The sequence below is a fragment of the Schistosoma haematobium genome, chromosome ZW (genome assembly GCF_000699445.3).
Source record: "Schistosoma haematobium chromosome ZW, whole genome shotgun sequence".
In the NCBI taxonomy this organism is placed as follows: Eukaryota; Metazoa; Platyhelminthes; class Trematoda; order Strigeidida; family Schistosomatidae; genus Schistosoma; species Schistosoma haematobium.
Window position 1 is genome coordinate 40,133,267 of NC_067195.1, and position 13,602 is coordinate 40,146,868.

General features: G+C 37.2%; 1 protein-coding gene across 1 annotated transcript; it reads left to right on the forward strand.

Annotated features, from left to right (window-relative positions):
- Window positions 1-4,849: 4,849 nt before the first annotated feature.
- Window positions 4,850-11,354, forward strand: GEMIN5 (Gem-associated protein 5; the record flags this gene model as incomplete). The annotated part of the gene is made up of 2 exons (XM_051218754.1): window positions 4,850-6,763; window positions 10,362-11,354. The coding sequence occupies 2 exons, from the start codon at window positions 4,850-4,852 to the stop codon at window positions 11,352-11,354; spliced, it is 2,907 nt and encodes a 968-aa protein (XP_051071418.1).
- Window positions 11,355-13,602: the final 2,248 nt, after the last annotated feature.

Consider the following 13,602-nt stretch of genomic DNA (forward strand, 5'->3'; position numbering starts at 1 on the left):
TGTCGTCTAATCCAACCATTCCTCTCTAATTTTTCCCTCGATGACATTCTGGAAACAACTTTCAGGGAGGCACATGGTGATGTTGTGGACCTGTTTCCTGGAAGAAAACCTAATTGAGTACATGAATGACAAAATCTTTATACGAGATAATACACAAAAAATCTAAATCTCACTTAGTATCAGTATCACATGTAAATCACGCCTTACGAATGTTAATTGTTTTTTCAAGGCCGAGTGAAGCTTATTAGTGTTGTCATCTCGAAACATTGGCTTCATTGACTTCAACACGTTTTACGAGTTTTATTCTAGCGACTTCCATGTCGCTCATTATTTGCCGATGTGAGACTGGTCGGTAAAATTGGAGAGGTGATCATCTTATTAATTGTTGTGGTACAAAATTAAGCCATCTAGTAGTGGGATTTGTCGGTCCATCATATTTTCCTTCTTTGGGATCCTGGTGATTGCACAACTCACTGACTTGAGGTGCTGTCAGAATATATGCCGGTGTCGATCCTGCTGTAGATTTCCAATACGATTTCCGTAAAAGATGTCCTGAATCTGCTTTTGACTGAACTGTTTCTCCTATTATACATTATTTTCGTTTATTTTTTAAAAAAAATTATAATTCTTTTCGGTCCATTATAACTTCACATCATCTCTTTGTTTATGTGGGACATACTTTTTGTTACTCAATTGTACCGAAATTTGTGTGTTGGATGAAAGTAAGTAGTACTCGTATTTACAATACAGTTTTCTCACTACTTAATTCGATATTTTGTTCATATAAAGATGACGAGTGTCCACTTCACAGTAATAGTTTTATGATTTTTAGTGTTATATTCTTTAGCGACCTCGTCATATAGGCCGATATTTAATGTAATTTGTGGTATTTGGTCTTCTATTTGCGTAATTCTTTGTATTAGTACTACTCATTTTGTGATGAAAGACACAAGAGATAGCTTTATAAATACAGTCTTTGAATCTATCATTGTGAACTTTCCTATTAGTTAAGTTTCAAACTGTTTAAATAATTTACGACAATTTATATGTGAGAAGCTGGTTAACCTAACTTAAATTTAGTACATGTTATGTGCTGACATTCATAATTCCTTGAAAATATTTAACAGTCCACTCCTTAGGCCTTCTCTGTTTTTATCTACCTGCATTGTAGTAATAGTTCATAGATCATGGACCCACTCAGCGTGCATACTCTTTTTATTAACATTCTAGATGTTCCTCAACATTTGCTTTTCAAGTCCAGTTAAAATATCTTTTTCAGTTAACATTGATTGTGCATGTACATGATAAATGTCTAGCAATCTTTAACATCAACGTAAATACTTATTTTGTGAAATGTAGGTTTGAACACAGCTTCGCCTACTTCGGTTTGGATGGTCAGGTAGTATCATAGGCTTTCACATAAAGTATTACTAAATGCTGAATATATAGACTTCTATTTGGTAAACAAGTATCATTAAGTTTTAAAATTGTGAACTAAATCTGGTTTTTAAAGAAAATAGAATACGTTGGTTTAAGGATCTTCAGTCTCATTTTTGAGCAGTCTTTTTGTAAAGCCTCGTTTTTTTATGCGAAATCCCTGGTCAAAGTGATTTCTCGCTAAGACCCTGTGTGAGGTCGCTTGATGTCATTCGCAATAATGCCCATTTTCTGTTCCCTTATTTGTAAAAATCTACTTATTTTCGCTATGTTATCGGAAGCCATAATATCCTTAAAGAATTTACTCTTAATTGCTATTTGGCATTCTCTTTTTGATCTCTACCCTCGTTATGCTTTGTAGGGTGTGTTTATGGTCTAAGAAACTACTTGGTTATATTACAGTAGGTATCGTAACCGGTCTAGGATGTAGGTGGTTACAGATGTTTTGTTCCAACTCAAAATCAGCATGTATTTATCTTCGTCTGAACATTTAGAGGTGAACTATTTTATGACTTTTTCAATCCATTAATGTTCTAACTCTTACTACTATATTCTTGTTAGTTTACTCATGGTTGTAGACGGATAAGCTGGGTTCTTGCTTTTTTTTCCAACTCACCTATTTTTTTCTGATCGATATTGCTAACCCGTTCAGTCCAGTAGGGCTTTAAAAATATAAAAATTTTCATTCCAGTACATTTGTCCTGGTTCTAGATTATGTTATTGGTATATAATTACTTAGATCCTAGTTGAAATAACGTCAAGTAACTCATCTGTTTTTGTAAAAATAGACCTTGGTAAAAGATACCTTACTGAATTTGAATCAGACGCTTACATCACGTTGTAAAACCCACTTAAAGTTATTTTCAAGTTCAATTCTTAATTTGTATCATCAAATGTGTTGATACTTGTCTGAAGAAAACCATTAATTAAACACCTTCAGTAGTTGTGATTCTGTGCTCTGAAATTTTTATTGCTGTTCTCAGTAAGTACTGATAACACAAAGTAATATTAGGTCTCAATGGTCAATTGGTGAGTATCTTCGTGGCTAAGCCGATACCGGAGGAACAAGTGCCGATGGACTAGAAAGAAGGGCACCTCGTCAAGATTCCAAAGAAAAGAGATCTGAGCAAATGTGAAGACTACAGAGACATTACACTACTGCCGATATCAGGGAAAGTCTTTAACAGAGTTTTGCTGAACCGGATGAAAGATGCAGTAGACGCCCAACTGCGAGATCAACAAGCTGGATTCCGTAAGGATCGGTCGTGCACAGACCAAACTGCGATACTACGGATAATCGTTGAACAACCAATTGAATGGAACTCGTCACTGTACATCAACTATGAAAAGGCATTTGACAGTGTGGATAGGAGGACGTTATGGAAACTTCTTCGACACTATGTAGTTCATGAGATTGTCAATATTATCCGCAACTCATACGACGGACTACAGTGCAAAGTCGTGCATGGAGGACAGCTAACAGAAGCATTCCAAGTAAGAATCCGAGTCAAACAAAGATGTCTACTCTCCCCCTTCCTTTTTCTTCTGGTGGTCGACTGGATTATGAGGACCTCGACATCTGAAGGAAAACACGGAATACAATGGACAGCTCAGATTCAATTAGACGATTTGGACTTCGCAGATGACCTAGCCCTCCTACTGCATACACACGAACAAATGCAGACAAAGACAGCCAGTGTAGCAGCAGTCTCTGCATCAGTAGGCCTCAACATACACAAAGGGAAAACCAAGGTCCTCAAATTCAAAGCGGAGAACAGCAATCTAATCACTCTCGATGGCGAAACTCTGGAAGATGTAGAATCTTTCACATACCTGGGAAGCATCATCGATGAACAAGGAGGCTCAGATGCAGACGTAAAGGCAAGGATTGGCAAAGGAAGGGTCGCATTCCTACAATTGAAGAACATATGGAACTCGAAACAACTTTCAACCAATATCAAAGTGAGAATCTTTAATACCAACGTCAAGGCAGTTTTACTGTATGGAGCTGAAACTTGGAGAACTACAACAACCACCATCAAGAAGGTACAAGTATTTATGAATAGCTGTTTTCGCAAGATACTCAACATCCATTGGCCGGATACCATCAGCAACAGCCTTTTGTGGGAGAGAACAAATCAGCTTCCAGATGAAGAAGAAATTAGGAAAAGACGATGGAAATGGATAGGTCATACACTACGCAAATCGTCAAACTGCATCACGAGACAAGCCCTAACTTGAAATCCTGAAGGAAGGCGGAAAAGAGGAAGGCCAAAGAACACATTACGACGGGAAATAAAAGCACATATGGAAAGGATGAATAACAACTGAAAGGAGCTGGAAAAGATTGCCCAGGACAGGGTTGAATGGCGAATGCTGGTGAGCGGCCTATGTTCCTTCACGAGGAGTAACAGACGTAAGTAAGTAAGTAAGCCGTTACCGGATTATCTATTGTTTTAATAATACACTTGTGTAACTGATGTCGATGGTACTTTCTCGCAAGATCGAAAATGACCAGTGGTTTAAACAAGTTGAAATGCACGTTTATGCTAATACAACCAAATTGGCAATATCGGCAACCTTCACACTATAGTTGTACCCGAAGCCAAGTACACGTCTCTTCGTTCAAGTTGATCGATTACCTGGGAGTCTATATAGTCAGATCCCAATAGGTATCATGGTAATTAACTGTGTCTATTTCTCGCGATAAATTATATTCCTTACTGTAACTATTTGATCATTTATCTATGGTTTTATGTCGGACAAAAGTGTGGTGTCTAATATTTAATTTTTGTTACATCATATTTTATTTTATACAGTTTTACTTATACAGCTGATAGTACTATATTTTGTTTTGCAAAACATGTACATAAATAACGATGATTGATAAGTAATTTAAATTACCATTAACAAATAGGTATGGAATGTATCTACCTCCGAATGCTGTTTTTGTACCAAGGTTCCTGGTCAGTCACGTTATCATGCAAATGATTCTGGAAAACGTTCAAATCAAAAAAACAATGTTAGCGGAGCCCCATGGATATCTGCTTGTTACACCATAGGGGCGAATTTGATGGTGAATATCTTATTTTCGGGATTACGGGGTGAATTATTCCGTTGGAACTGCTCAGACACACCTACTAACATAACACCTGAAAACCAGGGACATTCTATGCTGATTTTCTCAATGTTGTTTGTTCCTAATTCTCCTGGGCTAGTGATTACAGTCAGCCAAGATAGAGTTCTGATTGTGTGGGAGTTAGTTGAAGAATCCCTCCCGTTAGTTGTTTTACGACTACCAACACTTTCTGCAGGGGTGTTTTCTCTAGCTCAGTCATCGTTTAGTAATAGTCCTTTAGTCGCAGGGCTTTCAGATGGCTCGATTTTGTTTTGGAAAGTTTATTCATCGAATATGTATGATGGAAACAATTCCTTTGATAATCAAAGTAAGGACAAATCTATTTCAATATCACCTCGAGGATCTCAGTCATCGCCTATAACTGCTCTTGCTTGGCATCCTTTACCGCAGTACGAAAACATCCTTGCCTATGGGACCGAGTCCGGTTGTGTGGAGATTGTCGATATTAACAAGCTACAAAAAATGCAGAATCAAAAGCCGAAACCACAGTTGTACGCGTTTGGTTCGACCGTCTACCGAGTTGCTTGGGGGCCTGTGGTATTTACGGGTTCACATCACAAAAATGAACAGATAGAAACTAAAAGTCATTCGGAACCTGATAATTCTGCAGTCTTATCAAATACAACTGTGGAGGAAAATGTAAAATGCAATACAGAGTCCGGGGTTAAATTTCCTTTCTATGTTTACAGTGTAAGTAAAGGAAAAATCCACTGTCATTTTGGAGGCGGTCGCCCTCCAGTTGAAGTTAGCATGAAGTTTCCTTCTCCTCCAAATACCACTGAGGAAGATTGGAAAACCCTGATTCGTAGTGATATAGCATTCCGCCCTGTTAGTAAAACTAAACAGTTATCAGGCGATCCAGTTCCTGATACCTTCGATTACTTGATAGGTGTGGGCTATCGTTCAGGTCAAGTTGATGTTTATGGTTTATCAAATTCGAAACTGTCGAATAACCTGTTCTTTGTTTGTCGTATTGTGAGTCATTCTAAGTGTGTCAATTGTTTAGCTTGGTCATGGGACTATTACTGGCTCGCTATTGCGTCAAACGAATCTTTTATAACTGTTACTGATCTCAAGATACAACTATTTAATGCTCTCAACCAAGAACAACATCTCAAACCTGTTCAGCTGTCTACTTGTTTGGCACGATTAGAAGGTCATTTCAACAGAATCACCTGTTTAGACTGGTCCCCACATGATCCTTTCCTCTTACTGTCCTCTTCTTTCGATGGTACAGCTAATGTTTGGCGAGTTCATGTTAATAATATTGAAAACGATACTCTATCAATATCTAATTTTCGCGCACACAGATTACGTCTTTTTACATGTTTATGGAGTCGTCAAGAACCTGATCTTGCCTTTAGCGGTGGAGAGTTATGTCTTCTATTCGGTTGGCGACCCTCTGAACAAATCCATAGCCAACCACCCCATAGTCGCCGACATCGACCACCAACTATCAAAAGACTTGTAAATAGTGATCAGGAAGAACTATGTAATGGTGGTATTTTGGGCGAATCTCTTCAGTTGGAAGCAAATTCTTTTATTAATTCCGAAGCTCTGAAAGAAAAATCAAACAAAGAAATAATGTTAAATAATGATGATAGAGTTATCAGGGCTTCTCACAAGGAAAAATCCGTTCTATCTCAGAATTCCTCTAGGAAAATCAATTCTACTGGGACGGCAGAAAAAAGAAAACGACCTGCTCTTTTTCCTAACCTATTTCAGTTCAGTATCAATAAACAATGTGAGCTTAACTTCTATCATTCTCCGCCTTTTAATATGGGAACGTTTCTTTCACACATTTTAAGTGTCTCTGACTTCATAACTGAAAAAGTGGATGACGAGAGACTGCCAACTGATTTGTTGATTCTCTTACCAGAAGTTAGCGTAACCAGAACATGTCTTTTAAAGTATTTAAAAATGGAAGCATCTCATCATTTAAAGTTATTTCATCTCGGTCAACGACCAAACAGTTTAGTTCATTTAGATGCCTATTGCATCATACTTTTATGGATAGGTTGTATATCTAGTATCCCACCTGTTATGTCAACAGAATGTCACATGCCTTTTTGGCTATTATATGCAATTCAACTAGCTCAATCAACTCTTGCATATCCTGGAAGCTACAATAAGTTAACCGTATCAAAAGAAAATCCTGTCGTGGACATTGACTTGCTTGGTGAAAAGGTGAGTTAACGTGTTAACATTTAAATTAATTTTTGCGATTCCAAAAGCAATACAATTTCCGCACACACTTAAAATGCTTTTTTTGAAACAGTACTTTAAAATAGTGGCGTAACAATTTCAGTAGCCAGTCACACGTTTACGGGACTTGAAATGTCATTTAATGAAAAGGGTTGGTACTTCTTTATTTATGCAATGGTTAGCACGAGTTTGGATGCCTAAATGTTTAAGTCATGCCATCAAATCACCCTAAAGCAAAACTTTGTGAAAGTTTTATATCTGTACGGATCGGATTAAGAATATTGACCGTTTACTATGTATATTGGTCCATTCCGCTCCGATATTAAGATCGTGTCTGAAGTTACATAGTGTAACAGCACTTTCAAGCAAGAATGTATTACGAAAGAAAACTTAACAACTTAATAGTTGTATGGATTCAATGTTTAAGTATCACAATTTATCATTTTTTTCTTACAAGTCACAATTCCTTATGATTCACACTCGGCTAGAATTAGTGACTGTCTTTATACAGTGACTATATGTCGCTTTTTAATAACCTTTCCCTGTCTGTAATTCATTTGGATATTAAATTTTATGTAAAATCTAGTTCGGAAAAGAGGATTTTATGGAAATCTAATATTTTCACATACCACCAAAATGTCTTATCTCTTTTGCGAACATTGTGCATTCTGTTTTCTCCCCCTGCCAGTCAAACACATTAGTATAGTCCCAGTTCCTTCTGTCTATTTTTTAAATTGATTTTTCGTATTCTTATTAGTTTTCCGTATGAGGTTCGATCTCGTCCCCAGACGCCCTGGTATGGCCGAGAGCGGGGTGGGTTCGCCCTCCCTCTCGAAATACTCTCACACGGCCGCGCGTATACAGCCTCTGCCAGGGAAGTCCTACTCACTGCCTTCTCGTGGCGGGGGTGTTGTTTACGAAAATGAGAGGACGAAAAGCGAATGTCCGGCGCTTTAACCGGATCACAAACCAATGGTGCACATGAGCTCCAGTATCCTGCGGGAACAAATGGCGTATGAACCAATTTTCGGCCACCGGCTACCATGGGACTGCATCTCCTTACGATGCTCCAGTGCCTTGTGGGTTAGACCTTTAGGTCAAAGGCTCGGGGTGTGGCCCCCTAAGATAACCACCTGCTTCGGTTCGGGCACCCGGGCAGTATCGCAGCCCACACGCAATTAATGAACTGAAATTGTGTGGCGCATATATATTTGGCGCACTCCTGTACCAATATATATGTGTTCAAATAAAAAAAATTACACAACAGAAGCTGTAGGAATTCGAGCTAAAAATCCAAGTCTTCGCATTCATAAATATGTAACATTTTTACCTCTTCCTTGACCGAATTGGCCTTAATAAAAGATTTTAATCATTATTATTTCCTATACTCTTTGTTCGTTTATTTTCCATCACCCTTTCTTCAAGTGTACGGTTCATTGTCCAACTATATGAACAGTTCTTACTATGTAATCTTATAGTTTTTATGAATATTGTTTCAGCATTTATATTATTCAAGTCATTTACCTATGTCCCGACAAGAATAATGAATGGTAATTTTTGGATCCATTTGTGGAAAAATACTTTACGTAAACTTTTATCGTATAATTGTTAGTTAACTAAACTATTCATACTCATGTCTCTCTTATCGTAAGCTTTATTTTAACTTATGAACTGTTATTATACGATTTTCCATTCTTGAATTATTCCGTCTGTTAATCACTGCCTCTCTCATTCACAGCCACTTTTGGCCAAATCTTGTATAAATGTTGTTTTCTATTTTATGGTACGTTGTGGTCTGTTTGATTGGTATATAAACTCAGTATGTTTGAAATATTGATTCATATCGCAGAGGCTCGGATTGGTGTTCTGGACTCAACTGGCTGGGCTAGGCAGGAAGCAGGACCAATCAGGAATCTAGGCTGCTCATACGGGTTTACGCGTCATTGATCCTGTCGATAAGTCACTGCCATCTAATCGGCGGTCACAGATTCAAGCCTTGTTATTCTTGTCACAATTAGTACACCTGTCAACACATTATCAATTAGTACTTTTTAATTATTATGTTTATTCATGTAATACATTCTACTGTTGTCACTGGCTCATAAACGGCCTTGATTGGTTTACTAATTCAGTATACGCATATAAATATTACTGCATATTCGAGTAAAACCTGATAAGGATCTTATTGAAGACAATATTACTTGTTTATATATGTTGTTATACTTCACAATATGGGAATGTTTTATAATTTTCGATATATTCTTATACGATGTTTAGTGGTTTTGCTAAACTATTTCAGATTTTGTAATATTTCTACTGGATGTAATGGTTTTAAACATGTGTCAATAATTGATTGCAATAAGTAGAATTTAGCGTGCTCTATTCCTTTTATTTCAATATTATAGACTTACATTAGCATGTAATATAAAGGAACAGGTAATAGGGTTTTATTCTTTGTTTATTTCATGTAGAGTATTATTCCAAAGAGAGGTTTCGGTGATCATGGGAAAAAAGAACTTGAAACATATATTCGTGCTTGTATTAAGTAACTGCAGACAATATATTTCATTCAGAATGTTTTCGTGTTGAAAATGGCACACTGCATTTTGTCCAACTTGTGAAATTCCTTTATTAGTTGACCAAATAAAATTGTACATTGGATAAGTACACATGAGAAACTAAACTTAATATCGCTGAACGACTGTCGGGTATATGAAGAGTGACAATACGTACAACCAATGTAATTTAGCAGTCATCTAGAAGTTTGTGTCCCAGACATGTTCCTATTGTTTAAATGTTGTTTATACTAACTAACCCTCCAAATCTTTATTAGTGATTGTGGGTCGGAACTTGCGAAACTAAGTGGTTGAAAATCCTGAGTGACAAAATTACATTAATATACTTCTATGGAATACTATTATTTGGTAATTACCTCATCCTGACCAGGTATTTTCGGAAATGAGATTTGGGTTATTTAGGCACTAACGATTTATCTCGTTTTTTCTGGGCCGTTGTATTTAGTATGAAGATTAAGCTAGCTTAATAGATAAAATCGTTCAAATCACTTATATTATTTGGCTGCTTACTTGAACCTACTGGTGTTTCCAAAAGTTGAATTATTGTTCACATATATCACGATTTTGATTTTAAAAAATCAAACCTTGTCAAAGTGAAAAACTACTAACTTGTGTAAAATGTTAACCTAGATTTGTGATTTACGAAGTTTACTCTGACAACTTATTTTGCTGTGACAAATTAGAACTAGGATGAGTGAACCTGAACTAAATTTGTTGAATTTATCAGTCAAATCAAGGTTTTTGATTAAAATAGCATATTCTTGGTGAAAAGAACGAAGTTAATACAGTTTGCTTAGTGTATGGTGAGTCAGTGAGTTAACATTATTGTTGATATCACAATCCTTCTCACTAAACATCATGTCACTTTTTTTTTCAATAGATAATGGGTACTACAGTACACACCTATAATGTATCCTAAATTAATATGTATAATCTTTTTTCTCTTTTATTTGTTGTAATAGGTTGCTTGTTATTGTTTCTTCATGTCTTTTTCAAATCAATAGATTAGGGATATGCAAACTGCTAGTCCTGATATTCTTGTGTCTGTTACACTTCTGGTATGCGCACACCGTGTCCAAGAAGCGGTTGAATTATTGTTAAGTTATGACAGAGTTAAAGAAGCTTTAGTTCTTGCTCGTTTACGTTTGAATCCGTCCGAATCTTGGAAATATGCAGAGAAATGTATTACACGACTTATTGAGCGTTCTTGTTCAAATGAAAAGTCGTTCTTTTTTATTATATACAATATTGGAAAGAAGGAATGGCTGAATGCCACTAATATGGTTCACCGTGAAGTTGAAGTTTCCAACTTGCGACCTGGTAAAGAAATTGAACAACTTTCGTGGTGTTGGATTGGTATTAGTCTTTTACTTAATACATCATCCTTGGATTATTTGTCAAGCGAATGTCTTCGTTTAGCTTCAATGTGTTTAACGGTTGGCTTTAAGCTATTTCCTACGGAAGCAATATTCCTTGAACGTTGGCTTGATGCTTTTTCACGTCTTCTGTCGTCTGAGACAACATCTTGCTCCGGTTTGATTGGCAGTTTATTATTGTTAGATATTGGCCAGATGACTTCTTTTCTTATGGCTAATTATCATCAAGAGGAATCTGACATATCAACAATACCATACGAAAATCATAGTGATAACTGGATGAAATACATAAATCCCGATTGTATAACATGTTTGGACCGGTTAGTTTCAGATCGTCAACCGTCTTCATTATGGGAAGTTTGTTTAACAAATTTCTGTGTAGACTTTCTTTTGTTCTACTTAGTGCATAATCATGTTCCTCCAACTAAATTACCATCGGATAATTCACTGACAATTTATATTGATCGATATGAGTCTAGTCGGAAATCATGCGAGTATATCAAACCAAAAGAAACAACTTATTTAATCAGTCATTTATTTTCAACTTATCAACAGGTTTTGGTGAAAAATTACTCCACTTCGGATAACAAGTTATGTTTTTCTCCTTCAGATAGTGTGTAAAAAATACTGTGATTATATATGTGCCCCTTGAATATTTTGTATACTTATCTTTATAAGCTTCTGTATATCGGGAATTTGTAAGATATGCATTATGTACAGGATAAATAGCAGAATAAATATAGTTTCTATTTGAGATTTTCGGTTTTCACTTGATTATAATTTCGTCGTTTTATTACTTCATAATTAAAATGACCTGATTGGAAACTGTTCGAGCTAACCAGTTTGCTTGCTTGCTTTGTTTATGTATTTGATCTTATAACACTGGATACTCTTTTGTTACCAATGCGTTGCTTTATGTGAGTTTTAACTCCATCTGAGGAAAATTTGTGTCTTACATATGGCTATCATGGCTCTGAATTCCTTCATCCCTATTGGTCTAATAGTTGATGTTCCGTTTGGTCCAAGGAATAGGTTCAGGTTTTGAGTTCTGACGATAATGTAGGTACCTTAAATTAACTGATCCTAAATATACTGGAACATCCATCTTCAAACCCAGTAATGACTGCCTATTAAGCTGTCTTTTATCCTGACAAACTTGGATTTTGAAATGAGCTTACTCATGCTGGGTATTGGGTCAGTAGTACGTACAAACGATTCAATTAGTATACAGCAATTTCATTGATTGTATTATTGAATTGTGTACAATTCTAGTAAATTGTTTGTTTCCTAACTTCAGTTAAATTTAGAACCACTCAATAAAGTAGTCTGACGAACGGTGTTTTAATCTGCATAAGACGGGCAAATACTATTTCCCACCATCTATGTGTTCCACCCGGTTATCCTATCAATGTCCACAGTGTTTGGAGATTTTTATTAGTTATTAAAACTGTTATGCTTCGTTATTGCTTGAATGCGATTACTGATGCGTCTTACTCGAACGAACGAAGGATCAATGATTCAGCGACTCGATAGCCTATTCTGGTCCGTTGTCCCCAACTCTGCTAACTCGATCAAGAAGTCTGGGTAAGGTGTAGAAAGTGTATTCTACAGACAACAGCAGATAACAAGTCAGGCAGGCAGATCAGATCAAGCATACAAGTCAAGCGTATTTATACAAATATTTACAATCGATATTGTCATGGAAGATTTTTGAACATTAATCAACAATTGACTGCTATTTGAACATTTAATCGATAGTTCATCAATTGACCTATTTGCGCCTTTAATCGATAGTTCATGAATTGACCCCAATAAAAATATCTAACATTTAATCGATTCGATGATCGATAAGATAAAATTTAAAAATATGAGTTTGGGGATCTATCGTCCCCAACACTCCTCCCCCTTTAATAGCGGGCTTTCCTGGGGTCAACCTGCATCCTGACTGTTGCTCGCCGTTCTCGGATAGGCCACCGTCTGTGACGTGTTTCAGCTTGTTGTTGAGGTTTTTCTTTTGGTGGGTTTGCCGGTAAGTTGAATGTGTCTAGCAGGATGTCAAGAGGAATACTTGATTCTGTTGATGGGCAGTCTGGTGCTAACCGTTTGCGTAACTGATTCCGATGGCGTTGCCACCTGTCGCTGCCTACCTCAACTTCGTACATGACTCGACCAATTCTTCTGACCACTCGCGCTTCTGTCCATGGACTATGGGTCGGTCTGTAATCACGGGCAAACACCGGACATCCCACTTCGTACGTGGATCGCTTTTCAAACTTTGTCCGTACTGGTGTCGGTGCATTACTTGGATGCATCAGACTGTGGATCGTTTTCAGTCTTCTTCCCATTAGGATCTCTGCTGGGGACTTTCGCTCCGGCAACATCTCATTTGGTGTTGTTCGATACACGTATAAGAAATTTTGCAATGCGTCTGCTGGCGTCCCCTCCCCTTTTGTTTTAGCCAAGGCTCTTTTGAACGTATCCACAAACCTTTCTGCTTGCCCATTCGACTGCGGGTGGTATGGTGGCGAGCGTAAGTGCTTTATGGCTAGTCGTTGACAGAATGACTGGAATTGGCTTGAGGTAAACTGTGAACCGTTATCAGATACAATGGCATCTGGTATACCATTTCGGGAGAAAATTTCTGTGAGGATCTGTATTGTTTTAGTTGTCGTTGGCGGTATGATAGGGTTGATTTCAGGCCATTTCGAAAGGGCGTCGACTACAACTAGATACATGGTTCCGTTAATCGGGCCTGCAAAGTCGACGTGTATTCTGGACCAAGGATTATCAGGTTGTGGCCATGAAACTGGTGGAACTTTGGCGTTCATTTTTGCCGCTTGCTGACACCGCATACATTTCCCAACCAATT